Source organism: Panthera onca, chromosome X (assembly GCF_046562875.1).
Source record: "Panthera onca isolate mPanOnc1 chromosome X, mPanOnc1 haplotype 2, whole genome shotgun sequence".
NCBI classification, from domain to species: Eukaryota; Metazoa; Chordata; class Mammalia; order Carnivora; family Felidae; genus Panthera; species Panthera onca.
The window spans coordinates 104,303,860-104,318,249 of NC_138357.1; the positions used below are offsets into that span (position 1 = coordinate 104,303,860).

At 39.6% G+C, this 14,390-nt stretch overlaps 1 protein-coding gene across 1 annotated transcript in view; it reads right to left on the minus strand.

The window, feature by feature from the left end:
- IL1RAPL1 (interleukin 1 receptor accessory protein like 1) overlaps positions 1 to 14,390 on the minus strand; it is a 1,360,593-nt gene that overhangs the window by 45,819 nt on the left and 1,300,384 nt on the right. The window contains exons 7-8 of the mRNA XM_081794008.1: positions 10,760 to 10,892; positions 8,690 to 8,835 (exon numbers count right to left, since the gene is read on the minus strand). Coding sequence (XP_081650134.1) covers positions 8,690 to 8,835; positions 10,760 to 10,892 — 279 coding nt within the window. The remainder of the gene's footprint in view (positions 1 to 8,689; positions 8,836 to 10,759; positions 10,893 to 14,390) is intronic.

The following is a 14,390-nucleotide window of genomic DNA, read 5'->3' on the forward strand; positions in this document are numbered from 1 at the left end:
CGCCTGTTCAGTTTTTAATGAGCCATTGTCTTTCTAGGGAGATGTCACCAGAAAGAGAGGTAGAAGGGTTTGATCTGGGCCAAGTTTGGCTGTGCCATATTGTGAAGTCAGTGATCAACGATGTCAAATGTTGAGCCCCAAGAGAGGCTTAAACAGTTCTGTGATCTCACTGTATCTCTCAGTAAATAAATACAGTAGGTAAATACTAACAAGGATAAGGGCATATATTACAAAAAATGATTCATTACAAAAAGGGATAGAGTCTGCTGGGTCTAAATTCATCTGACTTTAAAACAATGTCTCCTAAATGATGTACATGTTAATTACATTACTAAAGATATTCTGGGGGCTAGGGAGTTTATTGAGCAAGTCTAATTTCTATTGATTACATTCTTTGGAGGGAGAGGGAAAGTGTATGTGTGCAAGAATTAAAATGGGCTTAGGAGGGAATAGAGAAAACCTACATGTTTATCATTATTAACTGGTGCTGGTCTCTCAGATAGTTTGCTAGCTCCCAAACTACTTCATGATGAATGGATTGCCATATTATTGTAATCAATGTATCTAAACATAATCATTCAGAACAGGATTGTTAATGAACATTGCCTTAATGTGACAGCTTCAAAGCTAAACACTTCCTAGAAGCACAATTCTATATTAGGAATGCTTAATATCAAAGTAATTTAAAAAGAAGACGGTGGCATTTCAAATTATATTGCCTCTTATTTCCTGTCCATTTAATTTTATGAGTGCCAGCCACATAGTAGGCTCTTAATAATTATCATTCAATGCCTGAATAAATGAAAGAAGCTCTCCTTTAGGACAGCGCATTCAAACTAAATAAATTTATTATAAGGTAAAATATAGAATCAATGGGGCTGGAGCTAAGGCTGGCCATTTTAATACAAGACAAATTAGATTTTAAAATTAGATTTGCGGGGGGCGCCTGGGTGGCTCAGTCGGTTAGGCGGCCGACTTCGGCTCAGGTCATGATCTCGCAGTCCGTGAGTTCGAGCCCCGCGTCGGGCTCTGTGCTGACAGCTCAGAGCCTGGAGCCTGCTTCGGATTCTGTGTCTCCCTCTCTCTGACCCTCCCCAGTTCATGCTCTGTCTCTCCCTGTCTCAAAAATAAATAAATGTTAAAAAAAAAAATTAAAAAAAATTAGATTTGCGGGAGTTTTTAATGGAACATATTATTCTGCGTCCTAAATTACTCAGAATATCATGTAGTGGGAGCAGAGAAATCACGTAATAGCTGCTCACATTTATTGGGTGATAAATACGTGTCAGACACTGTGATACATGTTGACACATACTAGTTTATTTAATCTTCATAGCTCCTCTATATGGTAGGTACTATAATTATTCCCATCTAATGGAAGAGAAATTTGAGGCTCACAGAGATTAAGTGATTTACCCAAGATAGTGGGGCCAGACGCTTGGCTCCTGGACCTGTTTTGAAAATGTAAGCAGCACTATAGTTGGTATTAGTTGCATTATCAGCTCCACGTTCTGTTTTGTTCCCTATTGGCTTATGTTTCATGCCCACCTCTTAACCTCATGCATGATCAGTCATTAACTTTGTCCTTTTTTATCCCTGTGCTCTGACTGTAGAAATCTAATAGGGACTGTCATGGTAACATTTGTTTTGAGGTATCTGATTGTACCCCCCAAATAGTGTGCCATTGTCAGGAAGAATGCTTGCCTCTAGGTTGTTTCAAGGCCCTGCCTCTCAAGAAACCCCTCTCCCTCCTCTCACATATTTACCGCCTTCCCCAAACACATATAAACTGTCCCTAGGCTTCACTGGGCCAGGAAACTTTGGGAATGACTCCAGCCTTCTCCATGGGCTGTCTTTCTCATAATAAGGCTTTCTTTGCTTCAAAATCAGTGTCTCGGGGTGCCTGGGTGGCTCAGTCTGTTGAGTGATGGACTCTTGGTTTTGGCTCAGGTCATGATATCATGGTCATGGGATGGAGCCCCATGTTAGGCTCCATGCTGAGTTCAGACCCTGCTTGGGACTCTCTCCCTCTCACTCTTCCCCCGTTTGCACATGTGTTCTCTCTCTCTCTCTCTCTCTCTCTCTCTCTCTCTCCCTCTCTCTCTCTCAAAAATAAGTAAATAAACTTTTGGAAAAAAACAACCAAAAACAAAAAACAAAATCAGTATCCCAGACATTGGCTTACTGAGCATTGGGTACATGGACACGATTAAGTTCAGTAACAGTAAAACACAGAGTTGTGTTTTGAATACACAACATTGCTGCAGAGTCTATACCTTTAACCATTAAACCACTTTGTTCCATACAGTAAACACGTCAGCACTGTGAGGCCATCCAGAGTTTTGGTATGGACAAGAAACACAGTGAAGAAGTAATTTAGGACTGCTTGATGGGTTCAAGAGCGGCTCGGCCTGAGGCCACAGTACAGGGCTGCTCTGAAGAATCCTTTGTGTCAGGGAATTGGAAAACAAAGATGGAGGGAATAGCTAAGGATAGGATTTTGGAGGGAAGCTAAAAAGGTGAAGGCCAGTGTTGGATGCATGCCAAAGTCAGGCAGCAGCAATTAGAAACCTAAGCAAAAGCATCAGGGTAAGAGATTCAGAGACTGAAACATGAAATTCACTCACATATGGGCAACAGTGGGAATAAGAAATAACATGGAAACGAATGTGCCAACTTTGTGTTTTGGTTCTTTCTCAAGCATGCTTGTCAGGTCAGGGACTAGAGTGAACACTAATATTGTCCCATGGCCCTTTATCTCTTGTTCACTGCATAATCTAGTTCTTTGTAGAGTATGTGAAATATATCTACACTGAATATCTGACGTGATCTCAACTGTCTGTCCAAGTACCTTCCCTGGCTAAAGGAATCAACAGTTTTGAATATTCCCATAGAAACTTTTTCTTTCTTTCCTTCTTTCCCTCTTTCTTTCTTTCTTTCTTTCTTTCTTTCTTTCTTTCTTTTGTTCTTTCTTACATGCTTTCTTTCTTTCTAAGATTTTACTTTTTTAAAGTAATCTCTACATCATACATGGGGATCGAACCCACAAACCTGAAATACAGTTGCACGCTGTAGTGACTGAATCAGCTAGGCACCCCTCATAGAAAGTTTTGCTTTTTTAAAATTTTTTTCTTTTTTTATTAAAAAAATTTGTTTTTAACCTTTTTATTTATTTTTGAAGGAGAGAGAGAGACAGAGCATGAGCGGGAGAGGAACAGAGAAAGAGGGAGACACAGAACTCGAGGCAGGCTCCAGGCTCTAAGCTGTCAGCACAGAGCCTGATGCGGGGCTCAAACTCACGAACTGTGAGATCATGAGGTGAGCTGAAGTCGGATGCCCAACCGACTGAGCCACACAGGAGCCCCCATAGAAAGTTTTTCTATGGTCAAATTTCCTAGCAAATTTTCACCCAGTTCTTGTGGAATTAAGATTTTTTTTAAGATAAAAGTCTGGTCTACAATCTAGCCTAGTTCAATCCTAGCTGAATTCTTTACTGTAGTATTCTCTTAGCATTAAGAATGACACATTTGAGGGATGCCTCGGTGGCTCAGTTGGTTGAGCGTCCGACTTCGGCTCAGGTCATGATCCAATAATTCATGGGTTTGAGCACCGCATCGGGCTCTGTGCTGACAGTTTGGAGCCTGGAGCCTGCTCTGGATTCTGTCTCCCTGTCTCTCTGCCCCACCCTGGCTCTCTCTCTCTCACTCTCTCTCTCTCAAAAATAAATAAAAACACACACACAAAAGAAAGACTCATTTGATACATGTGAGTGATATCTCCAAGAATCCATGAGAAGGGGGACAGGTTTTGCCATCCCAAAACATGCTGCTTTGGCATGAGGGTGATTTTGAACTAAATGCAATCAAGACACAGCAGTCTCAAGAAAACTGTTTACCTCTCCCTTAACTACCTAAATGAAATTAGATAAGGGGCCTGGCCCAGAAAGAAATCTAGTACCTGAGATAACTTTGTGCCTGAAAGACCTGACTATACAGTGGAGGTATAGTCAAACATCAGCTCTTATTGTCCTATGAATTACCCTCCTCCCCTCTGAAGCCCCAGACCGCTGCCCCATTCCTTAGCTCAGGATGGCACATAAGCCATGAGATTGTTCCTGAATCTCATATCTCTGGGGCTCCCATATGTACAGAATTAAATTGGTTTTTCTCCTGTTAATCTGTCTTATGTCAATTTAATTATTAGACGAGCCAAAGAACCTAGAATGGAAGACAGGAAAGGTTTTCTATCCTAATACACACCACCCATTGGCGGGATCTGACATCATTTTTATTCTGTCAACAATACTGAACAAAAGGTAATGGTGGCAGAAAGAAAGCTTCAGTTACTTGCACGGAGGTGTGGCCTGGCAAGGGTACCTGTCAAAAAACCTGATAATGGTGGTTTGCAAGCTCTGTGTTCATCAAATGGTTTAGCACATGTCTTTAGGGAGGTTTTAAAATGAAAGGCTTGGAAGGCCGATAAGATAAGTTAAGGGATTTCTGAGTAAATGGCAGAAAAATATGATTAATAGTGACAGCTTCCAGTTCCTTCTCTGAGCTTTTAGTCTTCTGGATAATACGGCAACTCATCTGAGAATTCCCTAATTGCTAGCATGACAATAATCTGACTCCTTCAGGGGTGCCGTGGTCCAAGACCAAAACTGTAGACCTGCATGTGCTGTGCCTTGACCTTCTGAACCTGGCCAGGCGGGGAACTTGCAGTCGTGCCACATGTTAACCAAAGTCCTTTCTTTTTCACAAAGATGAGTGGGATAGAACATTCCCCATGATCATAAGCCTCTCAAGGGCAGGAAACTGCATGCCTTGCTGCCTTTGTGAACTGATGACTCAATTGCTGCTGCTCTCTTAAAAGGAAGGCACAAGCTAACTTTAAAAGGGACTTTTGGAGTACATGACCTTGAAGAACAAACACCTTTTTCGCTTCTTAATGCTTCTGTTTTACGAAAACCAAAATGCTTGCAGTATATATACATATTTGAAAACTGTTGTGCATTTAAGTATGAACGACCGCTCCAACATTGGCCACAATTTTCTTCTCCGTGTCTAGGGAACCAGACAGTATCAGGAAAGTTTTTCAAACAATTTCCTTGATTCTTCAATCATTTATTTTTGCAGTTCTGGAAGCTTTTGTAGCTATGGGCAACTTAACCTTAGGCCACAAATGCTAAAAATAGCCCGGGGATATTTGACCCTTCCTGGCTGTGTGCCTCCTCAGATACAATTCATTTCCCTTCTTTTCTCCTTATGATCCTGTAGGGGCCAAGGGCAGGCCACCCCAAGATGGGCCACTTTGGCATGAAGATTATTCTGAGCTGAAGGCAACTGAAACCCTACGGGCTCAAGAAAAACTTTTGTCCTTCCCTTAACTACAGACAAGACTGGAAATTAGTGGTCCTTCCCTGAATAAGGGTTATTAGCAGAGATTTTTTTTTTTAATTTATTTATTGTGACAGAGAGTACATGAGCAGGGAAAGGCAGAGACAGAGGGAGAGAGAGAGAATCCTAAGCAGGCTCCACGCTGTCAGTGCAGAGCCTGACAGGAGGCTCAAGCTCATGAGCCGTGAGATTATGACCTAACCTGAAATCAAGACTCCGAATAGCTGAAATCAAGAATTGAATGCTTAACCCACTGAGCCACCCAGGCGTCCCTGGCAGAGATAAATTTTCCCTGAGTGATCCATCTGTATGGTGGGGCAAACACCTAATTACCAAACATCTGTTCTTCTTCTTACCATCCTGTGAAATGCATTCCTTTCCTCCAAAGTCCCTGACCCCTACCCTCTTCTCCTTAGTTCGGGATGACATATATACCTCATTTTTCTTATCTTCAGAACTTCCATGTCTGTGTCGATCCCCCATATATACACTATTAAATTTGATTTTCTCCTGTTAATCTGTCTCAAGTCAATTTGATTCTTAATTCAGCTAGCAGGACCCTTGAAGGGGTTGTCCCTGCTAACTATCTCTTGCTCTCTGACGATCAATACTTAACTGTTACTCCTACCTTGTCCTAAAAGAACTATGTGTTGTCCAAGCCAACAGATTTTTTTAAGTTTATTTATTTATTTTAAGAGAGAGAGAGAGAGCACAAGTGAGGGAGGGACAGAGAGAGAAGGAGAGAGGGAACCCCAAGCCGAAACCAAAGAGTTGGGTGCTTGGGGCTCCTGGGTGGCTCAGTCAGTTAAGTGTCCACCTTTGGCTCAGGTCATGATCTCACATTTGCGAGTTCAAGCCCTGCATTGGGCTCTGTGCTGACAGCCTGAAGCCTGCTTCAGATTCTGTGTCTCCCTCTTTCTATGCCCCTCCCCAGCTTGTGCGTGTTTTTTTTCTCTCTTTATCCCAAAGATAAGTAAAAAGAAAAAAACATTAAAAATTTTTTAAAAATATAGTTGGATGCTTAACCAACTGAGCCACCCAGGTGCCCTAAGTCAACAGATTTTTCTAGGTGCCCTATATCTTCTCTCTTCTTGAGAAATAATTTAGACTCTAATTAGAGCATATTCAAGGGAGTGAACAGGATGGTCAAAGTATTGTATCCACAGAAAGGAAAAAGAAATTAAAAAAAAACTAAACAAGTTGAATCCAGGGAAATAAAGGCCCAGGAGGATCATGGTGATAGTAAACAAACTTTTGAAGGGCTGTTTGGGAGAAGAGAGATTAAAAGTGTAGAACTCGGGTCAAGGGGCAGGCAGTGAAAAGGGATGCTTTGTAAGAGGTTTTTCTAGAGATAGAACTGGCTTCCTTCAGAGGGAATGTGATCCAGTATAAGCTAACGGATCCCTTAGGAAAATGTTACGGAGTGGTTCAGTTACACAACATTTAAGTTGCTTCCAACCCTGGGAAGCTATTTCCGTCCTTTTATAGGCATAACATTCCTTTTCTCAATTTCTTCATGTGAAGCTATAGAAAGAAAAGAACAATCATTGCTACCTGCTCCTTACCTTTCCCCTCTACTCACATCCTCCAAAGGTAGACTATTTTAATATTGCAGTAACCTGACAACAGAAGTGTCTGTTTTAATATCTTTCAGTAACATTATTCAAAGGGAATCTATTGCCCGATGAAGTGGGGGGAAGAGTCTTCAAGGTTCTCTTTCTTTTTCAACCTCAAAGAGTCTAGGATTAAACATGTGCTTTGAAATTAAGACCATTATGAATTTGCTGAGTAAGAAAACATCAAGTGTACTCACTCCCCAAACTGGAAAGTTTTCACTTAGCATAATGTACAAAAAACCCCATATTTCTCTTGTAATATACATGAAAAATTTCTGCAGTGAAGGCATGGTTCTAAGTTTACAACGGTCTTGTTAAAAAAGAAAAAAAAACCCAAAAACAAAAACAACAAGCCCCAGCGGAGTTATCTGCCTCCCTGCCCAACAGCAAAGCAAGACTTAATTATGGTTGGGACCTATCTCAGGAATGTGACCTTTGATTCATTTATTTTTTTGTTTATTTTTTTAATGTTTATTCCTTTTTGAGAAAGAGAGTGTGAGCAGGGGAGGGGCGAGTAAGAGGGAGACAGAGGGTCTGTGCTGCCAGTAGAGAGCCCGATGCGGGACTTGAATTCATGAACCATGAGATCACGACCTTGAGATCATGCCCTGAGCTGAAGTCAACGCCTAACCCACAGAGCCATCCAGCGCCCCAGGAATGTTACCTTTTAAAAGTCAATTTGAAATGACTTGATTAGCACAGGGGAGGTCATCTGCATGATAAAAAGCCCGGCCTTTCCCAGTCTCCCACCTACCTAGGGTAGCCATCCTGGCTTGAAACAGTACTTTTCTTTCTTTGGTTAATAATTTCTTGCCCCACCCTCCTTCTTATAAAAGCCTTCCATTTTGTGCAGCTCCTCAGCTCTGCCCCATTCATGGGTCATTTCATAAATGAAATTTCACATTTACTCAGCTGAATTTTGTTTTTTAACAGGCTCTAATTGGAAACAATTCAATCTATATTTATGCATGTTTTAACCCTGTGACTAAGGTGTTGGGGTTGTTGCGGAATCACATTTAGTGCAGCAGATATCATACTTGATCACAACCTGTTTTACTTAAATTATTAATAGTAATAATTGAATAATTCATTAATGAGTAATTAAGGAATTCCTATGAACCCTGAGAAGATATTACACATGTGAAAGCTCTCCAATGCAGAAAACAATGTCGTGATTCTTACACCAAAGAAGGAACCTTCAAACAGAGAACATAATGCGACTTAAAATTATGCCCGTTATTTTTTTATTGGTTTGCCTCCTTGTAACAATAATAAGCAGCATTTAACTTCACTTCTCTCGTGTACAGGTTTTGCGCCAAGCAAGCTCTTCACGTTTCTTGTCTTTTTTCATCCTTAAAACACATTGAAGAGTTGCTACCATTGTTGACCATGGGCTGGTGAGGATCAGGAAACTGAGGCTTAGGGAAGTGAGATATCACCCGCAAGGTTCTAGATTTGGTGGTAAAGCCCAGCAAGGAATCGATATTTGACTCTAGATCCTGAGCTAGTAGTCACCCTCCCACTGTGTTATCTGCCATGATGGCCCTAATGCTATTGTGATTGTTTTATTTAGGACAAACTGAGGTAGAAAAATCACACCTTTTTTCTTTTTGGTTCCAATTCTTTCCCTCTCTTTTCTAGTTTCAGGACTACTCAAGCTTAGAAGGTGACACTCACCCCGTTTGTGAAGGAGAACACTGGCATGCCGACGTCCGTTTCCATTTTCAACGTAACAGGAGTAATTTCCCAAGTCACCTTCTTCTACAGAGTCCACGATTAATGAGATGGAAACTTCCTGTTCCCCGAGATGCTCCTTGAGAATTCTAAAATATAAAGCAAAACGAAACAAAAAACCCCACACAAACATACACAAGACGTGAAAAAGAAAAAAAATTTAGATGAATCTGAATGTGCTGGGAAAATACCTACAGCATCTAGGCTTCAAATCTGGCTAGGGATTGACGCTATCTTAATTAAATTATATCATGCCCTTTTCCTCTTCACTTCTAATGAGGAAGCTTGTTTTTGGACATGCTAATGAAGTTGCAGTTAATTATCTCTCATAGCAGGACAATCACAGTGTCATGATGAAGAGGTGAGAAGGACCTTGAAGAAAAGTTTACACATTGCTCTCCCTCTAAGAAATATGATATGCTAAAGGTGAGAGAAGCAATTCTAATGTCTTATGCTGGAGGACTAATTATAGATCAGGTTAGTGTTTTTTCTTCTTTAAAGGAAGAAGAGAACATTTCTGAGCTATTTTGACATTTCGTTCGAAAGCTCCAGCCTGGCATTTTTAAAAAAATGATACATACAAGTCAATTGACGATTTTAAAAGAAATGTGAAAGTATAAACCTATAGACTAAGTATTCTGATGAAGTGTTTAATTCTGACGCTAAAATTAACGGTAAGCACTAACCTCACTTGTCAAAGATTTTCATAATCTTTCAGAGCAAATAGAAAACTTCAAAGCAAGGCTCCCTTTCCCTGCTTCCAATGTCCTCTGATCTGTTTGGTGACTCATGTCTGTACATTACTTCCTAATGTTGATTTAAAGAAAAATACCTTTCTGGAATCTTTCTTGAGCACCCGTAAAAAGAGAGAGGGGAAAAGTTAGGAGGTTTATTGTCCTTCCTTAACTTTAACATTTCAAAGTATGTGGGTAAAAGATAATAGTGAAGTTGTAAATATGAAAAATGGCAGAGGAACAGTTTAGTACATATTGGAGAATTGCCCATCTGGGCATCTCAGAACCCAACTGGAGTACAATATTCTTGTGTATTTGTTGCCGGCAAGAAGATCCCAATAGAAATAACCCTATATGACAGTTTTATACGTTTTTGTTTTCTACTGAAAAACTTTTTCACTTATACCTTTGATCAAGTTTTGAAAGTCTTTGCATTTAAGAAGAGGAAACTTGGTTTACATGCCCACATATACCCAGAAGACGCGACCTTTAGATGGGAGAGTGTTTACACATGATCAGCATTTTGACTCACTTGTAACTTAATTACTATTTATGTGCCTGCTTACTTATACCATGATTAAAAATGAGTATCTATGTCCAAGCATAATTTTAGTCATAATTGAATACTTACTTGGAAGGAAATGAACAAATAAATACTTTTAAAAAAGAGGTTTAAGCATTATGTCCTCAAAATAGATGGTATTTTTTAATGGTTATTCTTTATCATTCCCACTAGAGTAATATTTAGACCTTAAAGTCGGACTAAAAAGGACAATGAAAATATTTTGTGTATCTTTTATCATCCCTATCAAGTGTTGTAGAGCCTGCTTAATGGCTAAGATATGTAAAAAACATATAAAAGGAAATGACAAAGATTGTGTTTGGTTGAGTCAAAACTTCCTCGTGACAATTAAAAAAAGAGCTCTTACAAACAAAAGGCATAATATCATATCAATATCATATCACATCAGTATCATATTCCACATTTGATGGTATTTTGGTCTGTCTCATACTCAGTATATTCTTTAGTGAAAAACTAAAGAATTTTTTTATTTCCTTTAAATTCTCTGCAAATGGCCTCCATGTTCTGCAACTGCATAGTCAGTCTCGTAATAGTGTTCTGCCTCATTGTCATTAAATGTTGAGATATTTTTCTTATAACAGTAACCCCCACCCTCAAATAGCAAAAACCCATTTATTTTCCTTTAGCTCACTTTCTATTCACTAACAGAGCTAATGTTAACTTGACTGTACAAGTTCAAAGAAAAAAATATTTTACCTAATGTCACTTTCCCAAACTCGATTTTCATCCAGATCTTCAATAAACTTCTCTCCTTTCATCCAGTAAATTAAAGGACTGACATCTCCACTGTACCCAAAGAAAGCTCTGCAGGTTAGATTAGCTGAGTCGCCTGCAGAGAGAAGAGATGGAAATGTGTTATAAAACTATTTGTACACTCTTATTTTAGGCAAACTGCAGGTAAAATTTTAATCACTTCATTGATTTAATGAAACATTAACTTAAAATGTTTTCTCAGGTATTTTTAATCTTTGTCAAATTTATAGAATATGTGCTTTTGACAGCTTGTTTAACGAAATAGTAGTTATAAGATTTTGAAGAAGACTGGTTGGCGATTTTATAGAAGGTTCTCCCAGTTAGGCTTGCCCCATGTTTTTTATACGATTAGATTTAGGTTATGAATTGTTGAGAATGATACCAGAGAGGTGATGTGCCCTTCTCAAAGCATGGTATCAGAGGGTACATAATACTAGTAATTACAAGATTTTACAGGGCAGGTGGAAGGAGGTGGGAAATAGAAAGGAAACAAAATCTTTGGATGGGAAAGAAAAGGAACTGCAAATCCAGAATCCCCTAAAAATGTTATTAAAATATTATCACTATATATGGAATAATGTTTTAATTAAGGAAACCGACACACGCTCAGGTAGAAAAGCACATTAAAAAACAAATGAACAACTCATGAGAATAAATACTGGGGATTTTTATTACATGTAAAATCAATGATGCAACTGCAGAGATTAGTTTCTTTCAACATGCTACTCAGGAGACACCATTGTAATGATCAGTGCAGATTGGTTGACTACTTAATAAGGTAAGTGGAGGTCTCTGACTAAAAGGTGGAAGTGAATATAATGCCTGCAAAAGGAAGGTGTATTTCCAGACAGGTTATGCCATTTTGCAAATACTTGGATTGAAGGCCTTAGCCAGCATTAGAGAACCGAAATATTCCAGTACACATGAGTTAGAAGATCCTGTTGCCTCTAAGCGGAGCCAGAAAATGCACGACAAGATAGGGATCTGTAAGGGCTTATTCCAACTTGAATTGGGGCAAGGGATCTCTTAGGGTATATAGAGTGCCAAGGGCAGACTGCCACAAGATGGGCTACTTTGGCATAATGATTATTTTATTTTATTTTATTATAATTTTATTTTAGTATTTTTTTAATTTTCTTTTTTCTTAATGTTTATTATTTTTGAGAGAGAGAGAGAGAGAGAGAGCAAGCAGGGAAGGGGCAGAGAGAGGGAGACACAGAATTGGAAGCAGAGAGCTCTCAGCACAGAATTATTTTATTATTTTTTTAATGTTTATTTTTGAGAGCAAGCGAGCAAGAGAGAGAGAGCAAGCAGGGAAGGGACAGAGAGAGAGGCAGACACATACTCTGAAGCAGGCTCCAGGCTCCAAGCTGTCAGCACAGAGCCCTATGTGGGGCTTGAACCCACGAGCCATGAGATCATGACCTGAGCCGAAGTTGGAAGCTCAACCAACTGAGCCACCCAGGCGCCCCAGCATACTGGTTATTTTAAATAAAAGTTACTTAAGAGACAGACTGTACAAGAAACACATCCAGACAGTCTTCTGTCTCCCTGAAAGCAGGAAATAAATATCCCATGTGAAAGGTATTCTCCCTGTACCAAAAGGAAAAAAGACATCCTTATCACCAGACAAAGGGAATTCAGAGCTGAGAAGGCTGAGAAAACAATCCTTGTTGTTTTTACCAATGTACAACTGCAGTCCAAATTCTGTTTGGAATTCTTTACTAATGGAAACTCTCAAAGTTTTTTTGGTCCTGTCCATTCCTCAGAGATTTATTGCCTCTTTGTCTGAAAAGTAACAAACAAACAAACAAACCAAAACCCAAACCAAAAAAACAACTGCCTGCCTTAGTCATTTCTTTAGGAATCAATTTCATTATTGGGCCTTTGTGTGCACATAATAAAACTTTGACTTTTTTCTCCTGTAAATCTGTCTCACATCAATTCTTAGTCCAGCTGGAAGAGCTTGAATGGTAAAGGAAGAATTTTTCCTTCCCCTTAGGTATTACAAGAAGGGCTGAAAACTAGCCCCCAGCAACACATTTGTTGGCATCTGAAGCAAGCAAACTTTCTCGTCTTCATAAATTTTTGAGAAGATTCTAAAGGATCCTGACAACTAAATGCCTTTAAAGTACAAGGAAGGAGGATCCTAAAGACTGGAAACCTCAGAGTTATGAGTTAATAGTGAACATAGCCGGAAATTGTGCGTATGAGTGATTGCTTGAGTAAACCTACTTGCAAATGACATATTTGATAAAGGGTTAGTATCCAAAATATATAAAGAACTTATAAAACTCAACACCCCCCAAAACAAATAATCCAATTAAAGAATGGACAGAAGACATGGATAGACATTTTTCCAAAGAAGACAGACAGATGGCCAACAGACAGATGAAAGGATGCTCAACATCACTCATCATCAGGGAATACAAATCAAAACTACAATGAGATATCACCTCACACCTGTCAGAATGGCTAAAATTAACAACACAAGAAACAACAGGTGTTGGCAGGGATGTGGAAAAAGAGGAACTCTCTTGCACTGTTGGTGGGAATGCAAACTGGTGCAGGCACTCTGGAAAACAATATGGAGGTTCTTCAAAAAGTTAAAATGGAACTATCAGCAATTGTACTACTAGATATTTCCCCAATGAATAAAAAAAATATTAATTCGAAGGGATACATGCACCCTGATATGTGTGTGTGTTTGTGTGTGTGTGTGTGTGTGTGCGTATACACACACACATATGTATATATGTACACATACACACACACTGGAATATTACTCAGCCATAGAAAGAATGAACTCTTGCCATTCACAATGACATGGATGGAGCTAGAGAGTATTATGCTAAATGAAGTAAGTCAGTCAGAAAAAGACAACTACCATATGATTTCACTCATGAGAGAGAGAGATTGGGAAGTTGCCAGCTGCTTCTGAATGCAATCGGGATAGAGTCAACCTGAGCAGAGCTCTGTTCTGTGAAGAGATTTTTGAGTGGTTTCTCTTAATTATACCTACTCGTGTGGCTGAACAAAAGGCACCATACCCCTTCTCATGCATAGCTACGCTAGGAGGAAAGGACAGCAAGAGTGCCCCTGGCAAGTCAGTCCGGAAGGAAGGGCCAGCTGAAGTCTGGCTCACACCTGAGACTACCCAATTGCCTACGGGTTGGGGAGGAAAACTGTGTCCACCCAGTAAGTAATTTTCTTTTGAGAAATGACAACTAATCACATGAGTGCCAGAGAACTGTGACTTTGGATCCCAAGTATGTATTACCTGTGTGTGAAAGCATGATTAAAGGACTACTGTCCCTCCCTGTTATGTTGAATAAGAACCAAGAGTTGATGGAAATTCATGGGTCAGGGTGGGATCTAGGGAGAGATGATGCACTTCTACCCAAAAGGGCAGAAAGAAATTAAGAAGGGCAGATAGGAAAACAGAAATTAGGAGATTTAGGGAATTATGTAGTTAGGAAATAGGAATTAAGAAATTCAAAACAATCCGACTGTGTTTACACCTTGGGCGGATGAAGCAGGACACGTCAGTTACGTGACAGGTTTTTAGCATGTG